The 20,448-nt window shown below is 38.8% G+C and overlaps 1 protein-coding gene across 4 annotated transcripts in view; it reads right to left on the bottom strand.

Moving 5' to 3' along the window:
• Positions 1 to 20,448, bottom strand: part of SMYD3 (SET and MYND domain containing 3) — a 446,033-nt gene that overhangs the window by 32,553 nt on the left and 393,032 nt on the right. For all 4 annotated transcript variants that reach the window (XM_052805601.1, XM_052805602.1, XM_052805604.1 and 1 more), the window contains one exon: positions 17,504 to 17,678. In XM_052805601.1, the coding sequence (XP_052661561.1) occupies positions 17,504 to 17,678 (175 nt within the window). The remainder of the gene's footprint in view (positions 1 to 17,503; positions 17,679 to 20,448) is intronic.

Genomic DNA, 20,448 nt, shown 5'->3' with positions numbered 1-20,448 from the left:
GTGGGAAGGTGTCCTGAGATCTGTAGGAATATGGGGAAATAGATAGTGTTTGGTGTTATGTGAGACAGGGAAATGAGAGTCCAATGCCAGGTGGGAAAGAAAGCAACTCCTGGAGATTTGGCAGCTGCCAAAACTGTCTTTGCAAAAAGAAGTTCATGCTCCACTGCAATCAGTAAACTGATTAGCTAAAGCTATCTAATCAGTGCTAGGGTACCTAACAAACTGAGATGTTCAATTGTCATTGCTTAATTACACTAATAGGGGAAACATCCTTCCCAAAGTTTAAACTTTCAATTTTTTCCCTGCTATACTTTCTCTCAAGCTGCCCTTCACAGCTGGAGGAAGCTTTCTATAAGCATCCACAAAACTACTTTATTAGCTTTCAGCAAATCCCTCATTAAAACTCCTCCTTGTCACAGTTCCTGGATAATGTCTAGATTAAGTGGGAACTGGTAACATCTCACCATACCCACCAGTAGTCAGATTGTCTAAGGCTGGAAAGGACTGATGTCTTGGTCATGCTCTATCTTGTTGTTAGCCTGTCCTTCCTTGACCTGCTGGCTTTATCTTCTTCTGTGACAGCTCAGGAAAAGAATCCCTTTTTTAGCCTGATAACACAATTTATGGAGCCATCATCTGTCTGCCAGTTCTTCTCTAGTAAATTCTGAATCTATTGGCCAATTTTAGCTAAATTTGGCAGTGAAGTAGAAATCTCAGAGATGTTTTAGTACTCTAAAAACCAAGATAACAGAAGATAAAGATACCAATACTACGTTCCCCAAGGTAAAGAACACAGTGTGAGCTTGCCTCGAGATAGATATGACGGAATGCATGCAGGAAAAATATTATAAATTCTGCGCTCATGGGAAACTCATGTTTGTGCACTACAAAACCCATTATGCTTCCCTCTAGTGAATTCTCTGATGTGTAATAAGTAGTGCACGAACACCGCAGCATAGCTATCATTCAGTCAATCAGCATAAAACTCAGTCAGAGACAAAAATCTAATGGAAAAGTAGCTCCCTTAGTTCTGAAGACCAGTGAAAAACTCGCTTGTTGAGTGTTGGCATGGTGGTATTTTTCCTTTATTGCTGACATGCCACTGCCCAGAGCTTCTTACAGCCAGAAGTTGTCCTGGTGTTGCTCTCAGTTATCATGAAGGACTTCTGTGTTAACAAGCAGTGAAAGGCTACAAGGAACATACTGAGCTAGGCTCTGAAATCCTGTGATTTGAGGAGTCCACAGACTGCAAGTTTCCAATGTGCTCATTGCACATGTCTGCAGCCAACTTTTCCGTATGCTTGTACATTTATGGATAGCACTTCAGGGAAATCTGTGGCTTACAAAAGGCAAACATTTCAATGTAAAGAAGAAAAACAGATCTATGTGACTGTTGTTAGCAAGCTGTTTTCAGGAGGAGGATAAACCACACAACTTTCTATAAAGTATGTCTATTTAATAATATTTTTTTCTGAAATAATGTAGTCTTCTTATTAGACACAGAGGGCTGGGTATATCTTACATAAATATCACTTGACTCTGGTCACTGGTATGAGTCACTGAAAACCAATTCTGTGAAAGAGTAAAGAAGAGGGCAACAGTCATGCAAGTATCGATCTTCACAAAATTGGATACACAGTCTTATGATGTTTTTGGCCACACAAAATCTCCATGTAAAAAAAGTTTCTGAGAAATGTTAAGTACATAAATATCAGCTTATTAAGGAGTGCCATTCAAAAAAAGACCATAATTTATGACAAACTTCTACACTGCACAGTGTGCTCTTCAAGAAGAAGAAAGTAATGTAGTTGGACAGTTTCAAAATTATTAATTATACGTTTCCTTTTCATTTCCCTGAACTCTCACTCAGTATTTTTCTTCACTGATGTTAAGTTAAAGAGTGATGACTAAAAAAAAAAAATTTAAAAATTAAAGAGCAGACAATGCTTCATTGAACTCAGGGAGAATGAGAAACATCTGTCAATATATCGTAACAAAACCTCCTAGAGCGAACAAAAGTCATAAGTACAGCTGTCTTACTTCCAGAGAAGTTTGCTAATTTAAAAATTATGTATGTGAAAGAGAATCAGGTCTTGAATTTATGAAAGTGTCCTTACCCATAAAGAACCGAGGAAGAGGAACATGCTACAGGATACACACACACAAGATTCACGCATTGGATGACAAGTGTATGAGCGTGTGACTGTCTGTACTTCCAGGCACGTGAGAGAGGAGGACCTGTCGCTGCATTGCTCCTGGATAATGAATCACCTAGCAATAAATTATTCCAGCTGACTTTTCCCAGGGATCCTCATTGTCAGATGTGACAGAGATGGAGATGAGCAACAGCCACTGCACTGGGGGTGGGGAGTAGGAGGGATAGGTCAGAAGAGCAAGTTTCCTACCCAGCGTGTGAGACTTGACAGCTCTGAAGATACTGGGGACACTTCCATATGACTCAGCCACAAGCCATCTACAGCTGACTGATCTACAACCAGCACAACAGATGAAACTCTAGCCCTAATGAAGCCAAGAGAATTTTGCCAATAACTACAATAGTGCCAAGTATTCCACCTGATGGCTTTGAATTTTTTCCAAACACGTTAACCAAAGATTGTGTTTACTTAGATATATAAAAGAATGCAGACTTGACAAACCCTCTCAACTTCTTCCAGGCAGTGTAGTAAGAACTGCTGTGTATGCAGACTGTTTTTTCCACATAACATTCAAGTAAGATTGAAGTTGCAGACAGGATTCAAGATTTTCCTTGTTTTTAAAATTTTTGCCCCATTTTTACCATGGTAATTTTTTTGCTCTGTACATTAAAAATAAAATAATTAAAAGAAACCAAATCAACAATTCTGTAGCACAAAAAGCAGGCAGGAAAGCAAACACTTCCACTGATACTCTGCAAATTCTGTTAATCTAAAGCATTCATTGAGCTGTAATATCATGGAGTACTATGTCTGTAAAATGCAGATGTTGAGCTCTGATGACATAATATCTAAGAGAAATATGGGCCTCAGAATAAACAAATACATTGGCTGCTACCTATAGCTCTCTTTCACCTTCTTTATACCTTCTCCTTTTCCCCAATGGGGGTAAGAGAGGGCTTATCTTCTGCCCATAGCTGTGCCACTGAGGTGAGCAGTGGAATGACAGAGTTCAACTAGTTGTGGGAGCACCAAAATTTACCAAACTCCTTGTGGCTCATGGTTGTTTTATGCTACCATAGTAAGATAGGTGTGAAGCTTTTTCCCCACCACCGAGACATTAAAACCTGCTTTTTGCTATGTGGACATTTTGGTGTCTGTTAACATATTTGAACATAAGCTTAAGCTTCTCTTTTTATAGGCACTCTGTATGTGGCCTCTTATTTTCTACAAACTTGTAGGAACTTCATACACTTGAAATCTCTGTCTTTATGCAAGTTGCTTGGTAGCACTAACAAGCAAAGGCACAGACAACACAACTATAGAAGCCTCAATGACACTGAAATGTCTTTAATTTCTTAGCAGTTGCTGCAAGACCAAGCACTTACTGGCACAATGCATGGCATTCTTTCAGCATGTCCCTGACCCTTGTCATTCTGCTCTCCTGTGCTCTGGGCAGAAAGAATATGCATGATACACTATTGCTGGGAAAAACAGAGGGGTTTGGTCTGGGGTTTTTTTGCAGCTATACAGGTTTTGCCATACTTTGCATAGTCAAGATTCACTTAGGTATGACCTTTATTGAGCCTTTCAAAAGCACGCTAAGGATGTGTCCTCCTACCAACAGCACATGCAAACTAGCTCAATAGAATATTACATGCTATACCCTGAATAACATATAAAATGTAGTTTTAAAGTTAACTGGAGACTGCAGCACACATAATTCACAAGAGTAGAATTGTATTTCCAGAGACACATTTTTAATATTATTTCTTACTCTTTCACCCCAGGCAAATTTCTCACAATCAGCTGAAACAAGATCTCTGCTACAGGTACAGAAATTCTGCACTACACAGAAAGCAAGACGTTAGAAATCCACATCCTCTTTTTTATTTTGGGAGACACATTGATTTGATTGCTTTCAAAAAATGAAACAACCCCAAGCTTCTGAAAATCTAGCCTTTCTTTTGATTTAGTTATTAAGTTGATTTAGTTCAGTATAAAACAATAGGATAAATGTCAATGTAGGCTGTCTGCAAATTCCATCCCAAGGTTCAACTTGGTGCAAATTTTGGAACACAAAACCTAAATTGTCACCGCCACAACGGCACACAGCTCAAAATCCATAAAGTAGTGACTGTGGTGAAGCTTTGCAAAAACATAAGTGTCTTCCAGATCTTGATATGGGGTTTATTATTTCTTCAGATTAGCAAGTGGTAGAGCTCAGAAAGTCACCGTTAAGGATACAAGTGCAATGTCTCCCTTACATACATACCCTAAGGGGATTCAACTTGCACCTATATCCATTGTCTGCAGAATTTTACAGTATGCTTCAACAGATCTGCAGGATGCTTAACATTCTTCTATTAAATGTTAAAGATTTGTATGTCATTTCCATACAACCCTACCTCATTTTTCTAGATGCTATTGATTTATACTAGTATTTTAAGACATGCCTGCTATGGACTTAATTTTCTATTGAATTGTAATGAGACAGCAGCATCTTATTCTTTATGTTGTTGCAGAATCCTTAATCTTTTTTTCAGTTCCTTTAGGATATATCCACAACGATACTGTACTTTTTACCCATCTCATTATTTTAGGAGAGAAACATGCCTTTTAAGGAAAAGTCCCTTCCTGATGGATTTCTGTGCAGCTATTAATGTTGGGTTCCCACCTGCAGCTACTGGCACCTTAATGAAAATTCAAGCATATGTGGCCTGTGTTTATTTAGGTTAAAACAAGGAAGCATCCAACAAATTTGATAGAAGCTGCACACTTTCATGAATCAGCCTATTTTACAGGTTCCATCTGCTCTTAAGTGCTTCCCAGAGAACAAACACTGTGTCACTATACCGCATATTTCCATTGCACTATCCCAAACACACTTAAGCTGCTGACAGATTAATGCTTAGTTCACTTGTGGCATACATTCTTGGGTTCTTACACATGTTCTTATAAGGAAATGGAACTCGCTAAGCAGTTAATCACAAGTTGGGGTAGTGTTATTGCATTGAATACAACACGCTAACTTTGTTTCAGGAACAGGCTAAGGTATCTCTATATAAGCCATTGCTGTCACTAGTACTGCCAAAGACCCTGGAAATCAAATCACTTTTGTCAACCTCAGTTAAACAAAAGCAAGCAGAAATTTGCCAAAGGGTAGCTGTGGGGGCTAGGGATGAGCCACCTGAGGAGTGTGCAGAAATGGCCAAAGGATTGTGCTGTTTACTGGAATGCAACTTGTATGGCTTAAGCATGCATGTATTTGCTTGAAGCCATTACAAAGAGATCTTGATAAAATGACTGCAAAGAGAGGGAATAATAGGCAGATGTAAAAAACAATAGCAAGAAAACTGAAGAAAATACAACCTAACTTGCTAAAGACATCAGCAATCCAGTTAATTGTGAATTTACCTAGCTAGGAAGCAGTAAGAGGAAGGAAAACTTGTATGAGTATATGCAAAAACGTGAATATACATCATCAATACCTGCATTTGTGCCTGGGAGAAAGGTAGTTTCATGGAGAATCCTTTACATCCTTACCTGATGTAAAACAAGTTCAATTAGTTCAGAGCAACCAAGAACCTCACCTTGTCTTATGTCTAAATATAGGGCACAAAAAGGAAGGGATAGCGGTTTAGGGTGAATATCAGAGAAATTGTAAGTGAATTGTCTTCCACATTCAACCTGGTAAATATTTGTCCAGTTCTGACCTTTGAAATAGATTTTATACAAGAAAACTTAGTGCTTGACTCCCTAAGCAGACTGACCCCCCAGTTACATACACCACACCATTATCACCAACAGTGAAGCTCTTTTGCCACTGAATTGTATGTTGCTGAGACCTTCAGTGAAGTCAGAATCCACAAACCACCACTGATTTCTGTGGAGCTGTATCCTTTTCATGTATCAGCAAATTTGTTGTCACTCTTCCCTTGCTTAACTTAGCAGGGTCTGAGTTTAATAATTCGCTGTAGGTTTTTATTAGTGTCACTGGATGCAGTAAATGCTCTATCATCTCTGGTGTTTTTCAAATGCAAAGATCAGGCACAGTGACAGTCCTCGCCACTGCAAATGGGAGGGGAAAAGTCATGTCCCACTGCAATATCTGGAGTTGGTTATTCATTGATGGACATAGTTTAACACATCAGTGGTGTATAACCACTGTACTTGTTCTCCTCAAGGTATCAGAAGACAGGAGTACTTCCCTGGGATGATGCTGCTCTCAGAGGAAGGCAGGGGGTTGAAAGCATGGAGTACTTAATAAAACTAATAATCTTAGTGAAAGTCAATATACTTTTATTTGTGTCACAGCTTAATGTTGATGCTCTGTTACATGAAAAAGACACCCCCCACCCACCCCCTTCTTTCTCTCTTGGCACAAGCAACCTTACACAATTTGATAGCATCTCTTGATAAATATCCAGCATTAGTAGAGCTCACCTGTACTGCAAACATATCAGCAAGACAATACACAGATGAACTGAATCCAGCCAGGTAGCAACAGATAAAGCTTGAGTATGCATTCAGGATGTTATCTTACTGCAAGCATGTAAATCTGCTTTTCATCTCAAAATTCTGAGATGTTGACTTGGTAGAGGTAATATTACCCAACTTGGTTACACATTTTGAAATCCCTTGAAAAAAGGCCTTACACTAGTGCAGTACTGAGGCAAATATCTAAGATAACTATCTCTAGCTCTTGTCATGAGAGCAAGCAACTAACTAGTAGGACATTCCCGTGGTCATAAGTTACTTTGTGCAACTTTTTTAAGATTTGAGAAGTTACGCTATGTTTCATAGGACACAATGCATTTCACAACACCTCAAACAATACAACATGCAGCTATTTATTTCCCATTCTTCCTAAAGCAAGATCTCCAGTTGTATTTACATAAACGTTTTTAAAACATGTATTTTGTGCCACCATCTAAAGCGAAGTTCTCCACAAAATGCTGTGGTAAATCTTGCAAATTCCCCCTATGACAAGAAAATTAATCTCCTAAATGTTTTTCCTTTTTATGACTGCATATACTGAGGCTTTTGTTTTGTAGCAATGTAGGATCTAATTCCATTTTTCAAAGTCTGCCAAGCACACTATTGCATGAAAAGATTTTCTTTTTTCTTTCTCTTTTCTATTTCATCAACAATGAATCGAGTAGAAAGACCTGGTTTAGGATGCTTCTACTTGTTGGCTGTCACTTTTGCCAGTTTTCAGAAGACTTCTGAAATGCTGGCCAGCCTTAAAAGTACATTAAATCCTTCGTGTGCATCATTCAACATACCTGAATTAATATGGAAATGTATTCATGATGTGGCTGTAATGAACACACTTTGATTCCAGAACTTTATCTTCTTTCTGGCAGCCCATCAACCGTATCTTCCAAGAGCGCACTGCGTGGCTAAGAGAAAGCTGATTTTCCTCTTAGGAAAGTGTTTGCAACTGTGGCAGTATCCATTTTCTTTGCCTTCTCTCTTTTTTATCTTTTATGGTGATGGGGAGAAGTTAAAAGAAAGGCTTTTCCTCCCTAATTTTGAAATTTCTGGGCTTTTTGTAATCGTTCGTTGATTGCCTATACTCTTCCCTTTCTCCCTTTACTGGTCATGTGTCCATTGCATTCCTCAGTTTTCCTCCAAGATAACTTTGTTTTATTTGTAAAATACCTATTTTTTTATTATTCATTAGTAGACTTGCATCATATTCTGAAGGTGATTTTTTTACTCTCTGATATATTTATCTTGCTCTCACTTTTGTCAGCTTTCACGGCCCTTTGGGCAGCTTACTTCCCGTTTCTCAGAGCCTTTTTCCTTAGCAGTGCTACAGCCTGTCTTTTGTTAGCTTTCCAACATTTGTAATCAGTTACCGTCTTTGTTCAGCTCTCTATCCACAGTCATTTGCTTTTTGTTTCTTCTTTCTTACCTTCATCTTCAAAGTCACATTACTAAAGGTGATTCAGGCTGCTGTGTATTGCCTGCTGATGAAACAACAAACTGAACCTGAGAATAGAGGTTCCAGTGTACTCTAGGGAAGAGAAGGGCATCTGGGAGAGGTAAGGGGGTAGGTGAGGATAAGCAGTGAATCACCTGCTTAACCATGGAATTGGATTACCCAGGGCTCAGCAGACATCTCAGGGTTAGGTACCAGCTGACAGTGTTTGGGGTTCTGGCCTAAAGCAGATAGATAGATTTTCTAGCAGAAAAACAGAGTGGAAAGGAAGGAAGAACAACCTTTGGTGGCAGACGAGAATACGGAGAGGAGGGTTTTGCAGATGAATGTAAGGTCACATCACACCGTCAACCCTTTCACTCTAAATTGCATAATCCAGCATTTAGATGTTGTACAGAGAAATAAGGAGAAGTTTAGCCATTGACTAAATTTCTGAAGGCCAGGAACTCTTGTATTTATGAGGCAGTGCAACTAGTGTTTGTATAGCAACCAATATTCTCAGCATTTCCTTGAGTATGGCACAACTCTACTGTTAATTATATGAGGCAGAGTGGTATCATAATGTGGCTGTGTTGTTTCTTATACCAGGATTAGATAATTTAGAACTAGTTCTGATATCTCCAAATGTTTCCTGCAAAGAAGGACTGGATTTTCTGGTTTTACAGGGTTAAGGAAAACCGACTAACACACCTTGACCAGGTCAAGGGAAATATAGCTCACAGAGATTTGATATGGTGGACAGGAGCATGCATGAACCTGTTAGCCAAGATAGCATTATGCACAAGCTTAGTAAACACAGGACCTGAAAATAAGGATATTTCTGGTTTTCAGGGACATCTGAGTAATGCATTCCTAATAAGATCTTCCATTACATTTTAGCCCTTTTACTCAATAACTGGTAAATTCAAGAGCTGGTGAGCTTGTAGTCCGCCATCACACCAGTAACTGTGTGGTTTCTAGGATTTGCTCACTGCAGTAATTTACCTTTTCCTCTCACCTGCATGTTCAGTTTTTTTCTTTTCCTTTCCTGTCAACATCAGTCTGGGAAATTTCAGCTTTACTGAGCATCACCTATTTTGCTGCAGAACCTCTCTGACCTTCATTCTCTGGTTTCCCTGCTGGATGGATCATCTACTAGGAATTTGGTCATTCATTGGCACAGTTCTTGTTTGACGATACTTCCTTCAATTTTCTGGTTCTGCACACCTTTCTTCAAAGCACCATCTTTCCATCACTCACTCTCCCTGGCCAATGTCATTGATTCACCCTTTAAACAGACTCTATGTTCTTCAATTTCTTTTCTTTCTGTATCTGCTGCTCCTTTCCTCTTCCCTCCCTCACAACTGTTGTACATTTTCAGTAATTTTTCCACTCTTTCAATAGAAAAAATTATTGTTTTTTCATCTTTTTCAGCCTTTATCTCTAAGGTTGCTTAGATTGTTTTCTTGCTTAAATACCACAATTTTCCTTTTTCAACACTGTTCACATCTCCACCACTAGGAACTCTTAATTGATTTCCTCCTTAGAAGTACTACCAAGTCTCCACTCTCTGCTTCCTCAACTCAAATTGACAATTTATTCAAACAAATAGATATTTTCTGACTAAAATCAGACTCTTCCTAATTCTCCCCCCAGAGAAGGCACTGTTCCTTACAACTTCTCTGCTGCTATTTTCTGCATGCCCTCTCTTTTTTTGACTCTTTCATCAGAAATAGTATTGTAAGTTTATCTTTTTTAATGATTCTCCTCCCCTTTGCCTCCCTTTTCACCATGACTTCTGCCTCTAAAATAGCTTTCTCAAAGCAATCCTCAGTTATGGTCAAAGGAATCCAAAACTCCACATATGCTTCATACGTATCTATTTTTAACTTTTAATTGTTCCCTTGATATCACTTCCCAATCCCATTTTAGCTCAGGTTCTAACCAAACCTTTGTTTAGAATCTGTATGCCATCAACTCCCCACTTTTCTTCTTAGCAAAATTCACACAGATGCTGTGAATTCCCCAAAATCATTCTAAAAATTGTTCCAGCAGAATAACTATGCTGCATTTTTCTCACAGCACACAGGTCTTTGTAATATCTACTCATGCATTTTTAGGTTAGTATATAAGATCTTTGCACTTGCTTAGTACATGTTTAATACTCTTATTTTATTCACGTGTGTCCTTTAATTGGTGTGTAATAGCAAGCAGAGTAATGAAAAGAGCTCAGGTAAGGGCCGCATAAGTCTTTACTTTGTAAATTGCAAGTATGCATGTACAAAAAAAAAAAAAAAAAAAAAAAAGGGATCCCCTGATTACAAGACAAAGATACCAACTATTACTGCTTAAGTGAAAAAAACCCCAACACAAATCGCATCTTTCAGTTCTGATGAGCAGGTAGACTAGGACTGAAATCTATATTCCAGACAATGCCTGAAGCCCTTAATGGTCTAACATCTTAATCTGAAAGAGATCCTACAGTGCAAAAAAAAAAAATCTCTCTACAGATGAAGTTATCATTGACAAAGAACACAGCTCTTTCAAGAAGTGTCTTAAAACACCTTGGAAATGCTATGTGAGAGATGGAGAAATCAACACTTGGAGTTGTGTCAGAGAAAAATGAAACTCTGGGAAACTTGGCAATTTAGTTCACTAACATCACTAGGAGATCACTATCTGAAAAATTCAGATTCAAATAGCTCTTGGCATAAGTGAAAGGTGAAACTAGAACTGAAAATAGAAGCTAAAACTGAAGCTAGTAAGCACCAGTATACAAATATAGAGCTACTGGATGAACACTGTCAGAAAAATCTTGCAGCAATGAAGCTATTTAAGAAAGTCAGCCCACCTAGAGAAATGTGGTATATACTGAATGAGGTATTGCAAATTAACACTGATGTTGCTGAACTTCTACTCAAGTGTGATAGAGTATATTGGACAACCTAGAGACATCAAAATTATGCCTGAAAAACACCTGGCATTACTGAAAAGAATAGTAAGAGATTTTACCCATATACACAATATGTGAAAATGAGGAAAGGTAGATGGTGGAGCACTTATGGGAGTGTGACCTTACAGGAGTCATTGAGGATTACGCAGCTCAGTATCACTTTTGGGGACAACATATGGGGGTAACGGAAGGATACAAGAAAAACAACTGGAAAAGAAACCAAATAATCAAAGGTGCTGGTGCTATGCAGATGTACATAGCAAGCAAGCAGCAAATCAGAAAATCCATTTCCTATGTGGGAAATGGATTGATCAGGACACAGATAACTTAGGCACCAGACTTCAGACATAAACCATTCCTTTTTCTTTTTTGGAAAAGGCTGTTGGGATTGGAGGAGTCTGGAGAGGAGGAGGTAGGGAGGAATGGAAGATAGGAGTGGGTTGCCAAAGTGCTTTAAGGGATTCCTAAAGATATCAGGCCAGGGAGAAGCATGCTCCCTGTTTATCTATAAAATAGGTACACTGAAGCCAGAAATTGTGCAAATGTTGCTACGAACATCTGTCTTTTGGAAGAATTACCTACAATTAACTAGAGACAATACACTCTCCGATTCATTCTGGGTTTTCCTACCCAGAAGGCCAACAAAAAAGAACCAGCTAGAGTTTACAGTTTTCATGGTTTTGTGATGTATATTTTTGTCCTTTCAGATCTGCACAAGAGATATCCAAACTTCTCCAGAACACAAACCATCTTTAAGTTTCTGATTAAAATAACAAATAAGCAACAAAAAATTTTACTGAGGCCTGTGTTCTCTCACATAAAGGATATGTGAGATAAAGTGAGGACAAAGTAGGAACAAAGACAATTATCATACAAGTGACACAAGTGTTCATATATACCCTAATTTTTTGAAAAGCTGCATAACATGACAATATACAGAGTACAGTGCATGAGAAGGTCTGACTTACACTAGGAGACACATGTTCAGGTGAACAAGGTTTTTGTTAGACTACAAATATAATATCAACAGTCTCTCATGAGGATTTCTAACTGCTTCATGAGCTGCGGTGGTTTGTAAAGATGGTCTGGCCTCCACTGATTTATGCTAATAGTGTCAGATAATTTCGTATAACTCAACACAAGCAGTGAAGAGTGATCTGCTATCAATAACCTGGGAAGAAAGTGGAGAGGTGATCTTGGTGCTGTCCACTGTTTCTACCTGCTTTAGCAGTTTGTCACTGTGAAGCTCTCGTCCCTCTGTTGATTTCCTTACGTTGAAGGTGCACCGAGGCTGCTCAGTGCTCTTCACTCGCTTTATAGCAACAGCTCCCTGAGGTTCCAATGAGCTGTGATGCTCCCAGCCTTGCACATTTGCACAGACAAAACCTACCCTTTTAGCAAATGTACCTCGTTCTACCTTTCACAAACCTCTCATGTTTACTTGAGACTACTATCTTACCATCTCTAGATGACAACATCAGTGGAACCATTCATGAACCAAAAATCAATTCTTAACTCACAGCTTTTTGTTTAGACAATGGAAGGAAAGGATACCTCAGCTATTCAGGTTTTTCCATGAGCTGTATTTTTTAAAATCTTTTATGGTTCTTTGGTAAGTTTTTTTTCCTCTTCTTTCCACATATTTTGCTCTAAATATTAGAAATAAATGCCCGTGGTCATTTTCTAAAACCCCAGAAAAGTGAACAAGGTAGATTTTATTCGCTCTGTTCTTTGTTTCATTCTTTCTTTGAATTGCTTTCTCCACCCTCATTTTTTTTTCTCCCTCTCAGGTGATCCCAGAGGTAAGATTTATGTTTACTACTGACGTTTTACGATTAAGACACTGAACTTTGGTCACTAAATTACTACTATCTGTAGGTTCAGAAATCTGCCAGCCACGCAGAAGTCCCCAGGGGACCTCCCACAACCAGGGTGCCGACGGGCGCGGAATCCAGACTTTAACCCTTAAGCACTAGCATCCCCCAGTGGTCCTATTTATCACTGCAATTCACTTCTTTTTTGAGTTTTCTAGGTACTCTAACTTTCAATGTCAACGTAAGTTCAAGTCAAGTGCCTCAGAACCAGCCAGCACTCAGGAGTCTGCTGAACTCAGTAGAGAACCATATATATTTGATCATAGGTAAAGATGAAAAATTTTAATTTATTTCCAGTCATTGCATATAGGATGTGTGTATTATAAAATATATACCTCTAAGAGCAGGATTTTTTTGTAAAATACATTTGAAAAGGGGAAAAATCAGACCAAAAGAAAATCAGACTCTTTACTGGAGAGCCTTTTTGAAGAAGACAAAATCGGTTCAGAGTGTCTTCCAAGAATATTAGGTTCTACAGCTATTTTTGGCCTTTTTACAAGACCATGACTCATGAAAAAGATACTATAGCAACCATCAATTTTTAATCTGCCTTTTGATTGAAGTTCACAAACTTAGAAACTACCGTTCATCATATCTATTGAATTAGAATTCTAAATCAAAAATTCCTGGCTGACATTTCATTCACACAATGAAAATTCAACCATGTTCTCAGAAAATACTCAACAAGAAGCACATCCCAGCCACTGTTCTTAAGCCCAGCCCTTTGCAGAACAATCTAAAATTGTGTTGACTGGGATTGTTTTCCTTGTTGCCTAACAGACCTCAGTCACCGAGGAAAGGTGAAGTAATGGGATACTGCAAAACATCACTGGAAGGGATAGGGAATAGGAAGAGTGAGAAGAACAGACAGATGATGCATGTCTAACACAAATATGGGATGCTTGCACCTACCCAGCTCCCTCCCACTCCAGAAGCACACCAGCCGCATCAGCACAAGCCCTGTATCAGTGCTGACTCAGCAGAGGGAGGATGGAGGGGGAAGGATGTGCAAGGCTGCAGGGGGAACAGCACTTCTGCACAACACTTCTGTATGGAATGAAAAGAAGGAAATTCCTTCTGCTCATGTTGGAGCCCTCCAGTAACTCCTAATGCTGCAGCACTGGAAATGAAGGGTTGTTAATTGAAACAGCCCATCTTAAATTCAGTGGGACTTCTACATTAGCTTTATGTTCAGCAGAAGATCATGAGCAGCGCAGAACAGAAACAGACAAACATGTATGTCCTCTCTGTATCAGAATCTCACCAGACCTGATGCCACAGGAGCCCAGACAGGCGACACAGCTTTACCCAGTCCTTTCTGCTTCCTAAATCCAGTAGTCCCATGGTGTCACTTAGCTACTTCTTTTCCTCCTATGACTCTCGTTGCAATAGCTGAGGACATCTAGCAGAGTTTTACAACAGACACATACTTCCACTCTTTGTCTGCAGTGTAAGCACTGAATACTTGAGACAAGGGAAAAAAAACCCCAAACCCCATCCCCAGAACACACGTGTCTTCTCTGCGATTTAAGGGCTAAATGCTGGGGTCCTTCCTCAGAGGTAACCTAAGGGAAGTCTGCCTTAGTCAGTATCTCTGAATCTGATCCTTCACAAGCAGCAGTCAGCCCAGACTGTGAATGTGCCGAGACATGACAAACCCATGTAATGCCTCTTGCTGATACTCTTCTTCAGTGGTTAAGGGTCACAAGGATTTTTGAAAGGAAGTTTATTTTTGCAATCTGCTGAGTGCTGACTATGATGTGGGGCAGCTTTCACTTAGGCAAATATCTTAACTTTTGTTAAGGATCTTGGACAGACAGACTATTACTGTGACATTTACAAGAAAAGCTGTGTTGATACATTTGGCTTAGGCTCTTCAGTGAAAGCACATGTCGTAGGTTTTAACAAATAATGGACAGTTATGGTTCAGCACAAAAGGAGAAGGCAGCTTTTCATCTTGACAGCCGCCATTTCTCCCCTTCTTTTAGAAATTCTAAAAATATTTGAGAGGTCCTAAACAATCTTTCTCACAGGTTATCGTCACTGCCTAAAACATAGAGGTTTGTATTCAGTATGACAAATCAGTTTTATGTAGTTTAACCATCTGTCTCTGCCAGTTACATGAAGTGGATGATTGTGAAAAAGTCAGCAACCATCATAATGAAAACACACATTACGATACAATGTGTCACACAGCACTGAAAATTAATCCTGCTGCTACAGAAATGGAAAACGCACAATAAACACATTACCTGAAATTAAAATTGGTTTTGACCAAATCTCCAGAGCCTTTCAAGTTGTAACAATGATTTCCTATTTATATGGACTGCTCGAATTCTTAGGTGATTCCCTGTAGAGAGCTGTATGAATACTTTTTTCCAGAGGTGAGGAAAGGAAAATAGGTAGCTATAATGGAACTGCAGGAGCAGCCAAGCAGTAGATTGATTCAACAGGAGAAATTCAATGCATCCCAAAAGATTTCCTAGGATTTGCTCTCCTGCTGCTTAGGGGACAATTTGTTGTAATGAGAAACTGAGGATTTTGTTTCAGGTGTGTCGAAGCTTGTAGTGGTGACTTGAAGATATAAAGAAAAAACAACTGAAAATCTCTCTTAAATAATGCTTTTGGATGAGGAGAGAACAAGGACAAGTTCTTCAAGGTGCAAAAAAGGTCAAATATGTCATGTAAATAGCATTCCTTAAGAAATACTAATTGAATGCACAGTCGAACACTTTCCTTCATCTCCAGACTCCTGCATTAAACAGCTTGAAAACTACAGTATACTTCAGTAAGCAAAACAGAGAAAGCTTTATTAAATCATCTGGTAAAACTGCACTTGGTCTCACTGTAATCTCTGCTCTTGGAAGGTCTGTAGAAAAATTCTCAGTTTTCAGTTGTGAAGAACTGAGTTAGCAAGTTATAAAAAAAAGTGAGGTTTTTTTAATTATTATTTCATAAGGGAACATTTAAACAAGCAGACTACTCTGTTCATCTGGAATGTGCCACACGGTAGAAGGCTGGCAGGAAGCATGTACTGCTGCAGTACTACATAAGCCCTGTTTGAAAGGTTAAGTGGGACATGCATGACATGAATTTCACCCTGAAGAAATGTGAGAATTTGTAGGCACTCCTGCCCGACTCTATGAGAAGTAATAGTCATTATGAACACTGAGCTTCTCTACAGCTCTGATGTACCACAGCCTATGCAGATTTCTCACTAATTACTTTACAGTGAAAGCTCTGAAATGCTGTGCTGTTTCTCAAGTAAAGCTCAGAGTTTTCATAGAATCACAGAATCATTTTGGTTGGAAAAGACCTTCAAGATCATCGAGTCCAACCATTAACCATGCCCCCTAAACCATGCCCTGGAGTACCCTGTCCACTCGCTTTTTGAATACCTCCAGGGATGGTGACTCAACCACTCCCCTGGGCAGCCCATTCCAATGTTTGACAACCCTCTCAGTAAAAAAATTTTTCCTAATATCTAACCTAAATCTCCCTTGCCTCAACTTGAGGCCATTTCCTCTTGTTCTGAAACAGGTTGCCAGATGAAACTTCCTCAGGCAAAATGCTGAATGTTGATGGCATCCTGGTTTGATTAGGGAAGACATGTAAAATCTGACATGTTCATATTCCCAGCAGCACATATTGTTCAGCACTAGCATGCCCCTCACACTTCTCATCATCACACTGTGTACTGGAACATCACATGGTGTAAAAGAACTAACAGAGAAGAAATGGATGCTCTAAAAAATACCTTACCAAGAATGAACATTCATGCATGAATGACATAATATCTGGACATTCAGCAAAGGTTTACCTTTAGTTACAAACAATGCAAATATCCAGAACCCAAAGATTTGAGTCTTAGAGCTTTCAGAACACAGATCAAAGCAGACAGCACCTGCCCTTTCTCCAGTAGATGACCAAAGTTGCATTACAGCTCCAGGTTCCAATCAATTTCAAGACCTACCACAAGAAGTAGGATCTCCTAGAGCATCCTTCCTTATCAATGAAAGGCCATCAGACTCAGAAACTCTCCCACCACATAGCATAAGAGCAAGTACTGACCAGCAGAGAACAGGAAGTACTTCACTACCTTGGCACCTTCCCAAAATAAGGACATGGGGCTTTTTCATTTCCAGTTGAAACTTCATTCTGCAAGATTTTTTTAATTCTTTCTGTAAACTCTATGTATAGAGTATACAGAGAATATACATTATTTCAGCCAGCTACCTGTCCCTCAAGCTTGACCTAGCTCAGCATGAAACGCTGATACCTTCATGGCAATGGAGTCTGAACCAGAAAGTCAGCTTCTGATCAGGGACAGGGCAGCATCTGAACATATGAAACAGTGAGGAGCTAATAATCAGTTATTATTACAGTTCCTATTATCATTTTATTTGCTCTCAGCCTGACTGTGGAAGCAGAATCGGAGTTCTGCCTCATCCGTTAACCTGGAAAGCAAGGCAAGATGTACAGCAAGAAATAAAAACAGTAAGAAGCATCTAGATGAAAGACAATCTTTGCTTTTAATGAGACAGCCCCCTCTCCCCCCATCTTTGGAAACAGTTGAACCAGTTACATCTCTTACCCGTATGGTCCCAGAGTCCTGCTGCCATAGTACAAAGCTTCTTCCCAGGATTCAAGGTTAATACAGGCATCCATGGCACAGTCAAGCATTTTCAGCTGATAGATATTTGTGTCTGGAAGACGACCCATATTGCTGCTCAAGAGATTCTGGCATCTTGCCAGAACCTGCTCCCACTCTGTTATTAGCCTTAGTTAAAGAAATATTTTTAATCAAACAAAAATACAAGTTCTAAATGTTGTTAGCAAGGAGTAAGAGCTACAGGGCATTAAGATAAAAAAGCTGTCGTCATTCCAGACTCTGCTTCAGTTCTTGAAAACATACTTGAACTCAGAAGTGGTAGCTTAGGTAACTATGCTTTGTTTACATTTAGCAAAACAATTTCTAAAGGCGGCAGTATTTCAGGAATAAAGGGTAAAAGAAAGATGACAAAATGAAAGGATAGTTTATTGCATAACAAACTACAATTCAAATAGTTTTTATTTAGCTGCTGAAACATTATTATTTACTTGAGATACTCCTCCAAGTCTTACAGCCAAGGGGAAGAACCCATGGAAATGTGTCTTAACAAAATGTCTCAGCAACTAAAAAAAGAAAATTAATTTTTTACATATTAAAATAATGACACATACTTATAAACCAAGATTTGGTTTAGAATTCTCATGAAATTAGAACCTTTTCTTGCAATTAATTAATTTTTTTTTTCTCCTTGAAACAGTTGTAAAGAGCATTGTTTTTTTCACGTACAGCTGCACGTTTCATGCATGAGAAAGAAAAGCATCGCAGTTCTGATGTCTGACTGTAGTTCAGGATTAAGGATCTTGGCAGTAGAGAAGATTTTTACCTCTGATGCTACAAGAAGATTTTTGTATGTTTGGAAGAGAGGAAAAGTAAGATGGGGTTTGCACTCACTTTAGTTGGATATTCCTTACCACAAACCACTTATTTTCATTACATTCTACACTGGTTTGACTTCTCTATGGACCAGATTCTTCTCTCTCTGACCACACCTAAGCTGAATACCAATAATCCCAGATTTTATATAAGTACTGTCATCTGGGACTTAATGGGAGTCCCAGAATGCAAGCAGTCTAAACACCAAAAAGATACCATACACAGCAGTAAGAACAAATCAAATTAAAAAAAAAAATTAGACTTATAGTAAGAGAAGTAATAACATTGTTTGCATCACAGTCCTTTTCATACAATCAGCTCAAGGAACTTCAGCAGTTATCTTCATGACATTACTGAGAATACTATCCACCCCAATCCAGCAATGGATTTAAGTGTACAATGATAACTCTGTGATGAAGTAATTAGTCCTTCATGAACATGGGAATATTTACATACTTAAATTTAAGAATGTGACCACTATGTGGCCAGGCCAGGATTTATAGCATGGCTGTTACAAGGCTAAACTAATTATTTGTGAATTGCTCTCCTGGATTGAAAGAACCATATAAGGGAAGGAATGTGTTATTATAAAATTGCACCTTAACCTTTATATCTCTGGCAAACATCCATGTATTCTTTACAACTGATTAAGGACAGACAAACAGAAGAATGAGGGATATTATTTCCACTTGATACAATTCTTGTAGAAAGTACAAACCACTGACATTCTTGAAAGATTACCATTTTAGCTGATGCATAGTATTAGTCTGTCTGCTTTTACTTCTTACTATACTGCTTTGTTCACTCACTAGCATCTAATAGCAGATGTGCTATATTGCAAAACCTGTTGGGACCAAACTGTCAGGTATGTAAATTGCAAACTAGAAAACCCACAATCAGCTGCAACAAGACAAAAGAGAAGCTGAGTGTCCTGTATCTGCCCAAGACTAGAGGAGCAGACCTTAAGCAGCTCTGCTACTGTTGTGCGGCCTGAGATGCAGAGGAATCCTTTTCTCCACACTAATCCCCTTGCACTGGGCTTCAGTATCTCAATTTGTTTGCTTAAACTGGAATTTGGGTCTGAGACAGTTCACTCACACGTATTGTTTCAAGTTCTCTAACTGCAGATTTAGCATTACAACACTGTATCAGTTATAATCAGTAGCTCAGATTTTGGAAGTCACTAACTTTCTCAACTGTAGGAACTGTTGGTTTAATTTGCTAAACAAATTACATTTGCAGAAACTAATTACTATGTGCCTCAGTCAGCAAGGAAGGTTTTCTATTCATTCTTGGCAAGTGGACAAACATCAAGCCCCCTCTTCAGGTGCTACACTCAACATTGCATGCCAAGTAGCACTAGTATTGTGGTGTGATGGAAGGAAAGGATTTCAAATAGCCCACGTCTGAGAACAGAAGCTGAACAGACAACAAGGACATATTTTTTCAACCAGTCCTGATACCTTCTACTACAATGTGTTTGATTAATTTTTAAATATCAGTTAAACCAGTAATCTTAATTAAAGACCCCAGCAAAATTCAGTAGGTGTAATTTCTCCTGCAGTTAAATACAGGAACATTAAATAGGACCAGTATTCTGGCTTCATACTTTTGGTATAAAAATGATTGCAACTGCATGTTGCATATCTATAATTTAACTTTCAGGTTAAAACATGGGCCCTGAAGTATAACTGGATGCCTGAAGATCTATTTCAGTATTGTCTGTCTCAATCCAGTGACTACAAAGGAACTTAAGACAGACTAGAAACTATATGAATATTAAAGTTAGATGAGATAAGTGTTTCCCTTTTGCTAACAAACTCATCTCTCTGGATTAGAAAGAAACAAACTCAGCTGGGGTTTGGGGTTTTTTTTTTTGTTACAATAAAAATTGTGATCACTTGTTTCCAGTCTGGAATATCACTATGCAAACTTGGTTTTTATGCTGCTGAAAAGGAGTACTAGAAGATTTAATTCTCTCTAGCTCCAGAGAAAGCCCATGTTTCTGAAAATGGTAAGGCATCTTGCTACAATAGGCTAAATTCACAGTCAGT

The sequence above is a fragment of the Harpia harpyja genome, chromosome 13 (genome assembly GCF_026419915.1).
Source record: "Harpia harpyja isolate bHarHar1 chromosome 13, bHarHar1 primary haplotype, whole genome shotgun sequence".
Lineage (NCBI taxonomy): Eukaryota > Metazoa > Chordata > Aves > Accipitriformes > Accipitridae > Harpia > Harpia harpyja.
The sequence above is the reverse complement of the archived record's forward strand: the minus strand, read 5'-3'. Positions and strand labels throughout refer to the sequence as shown.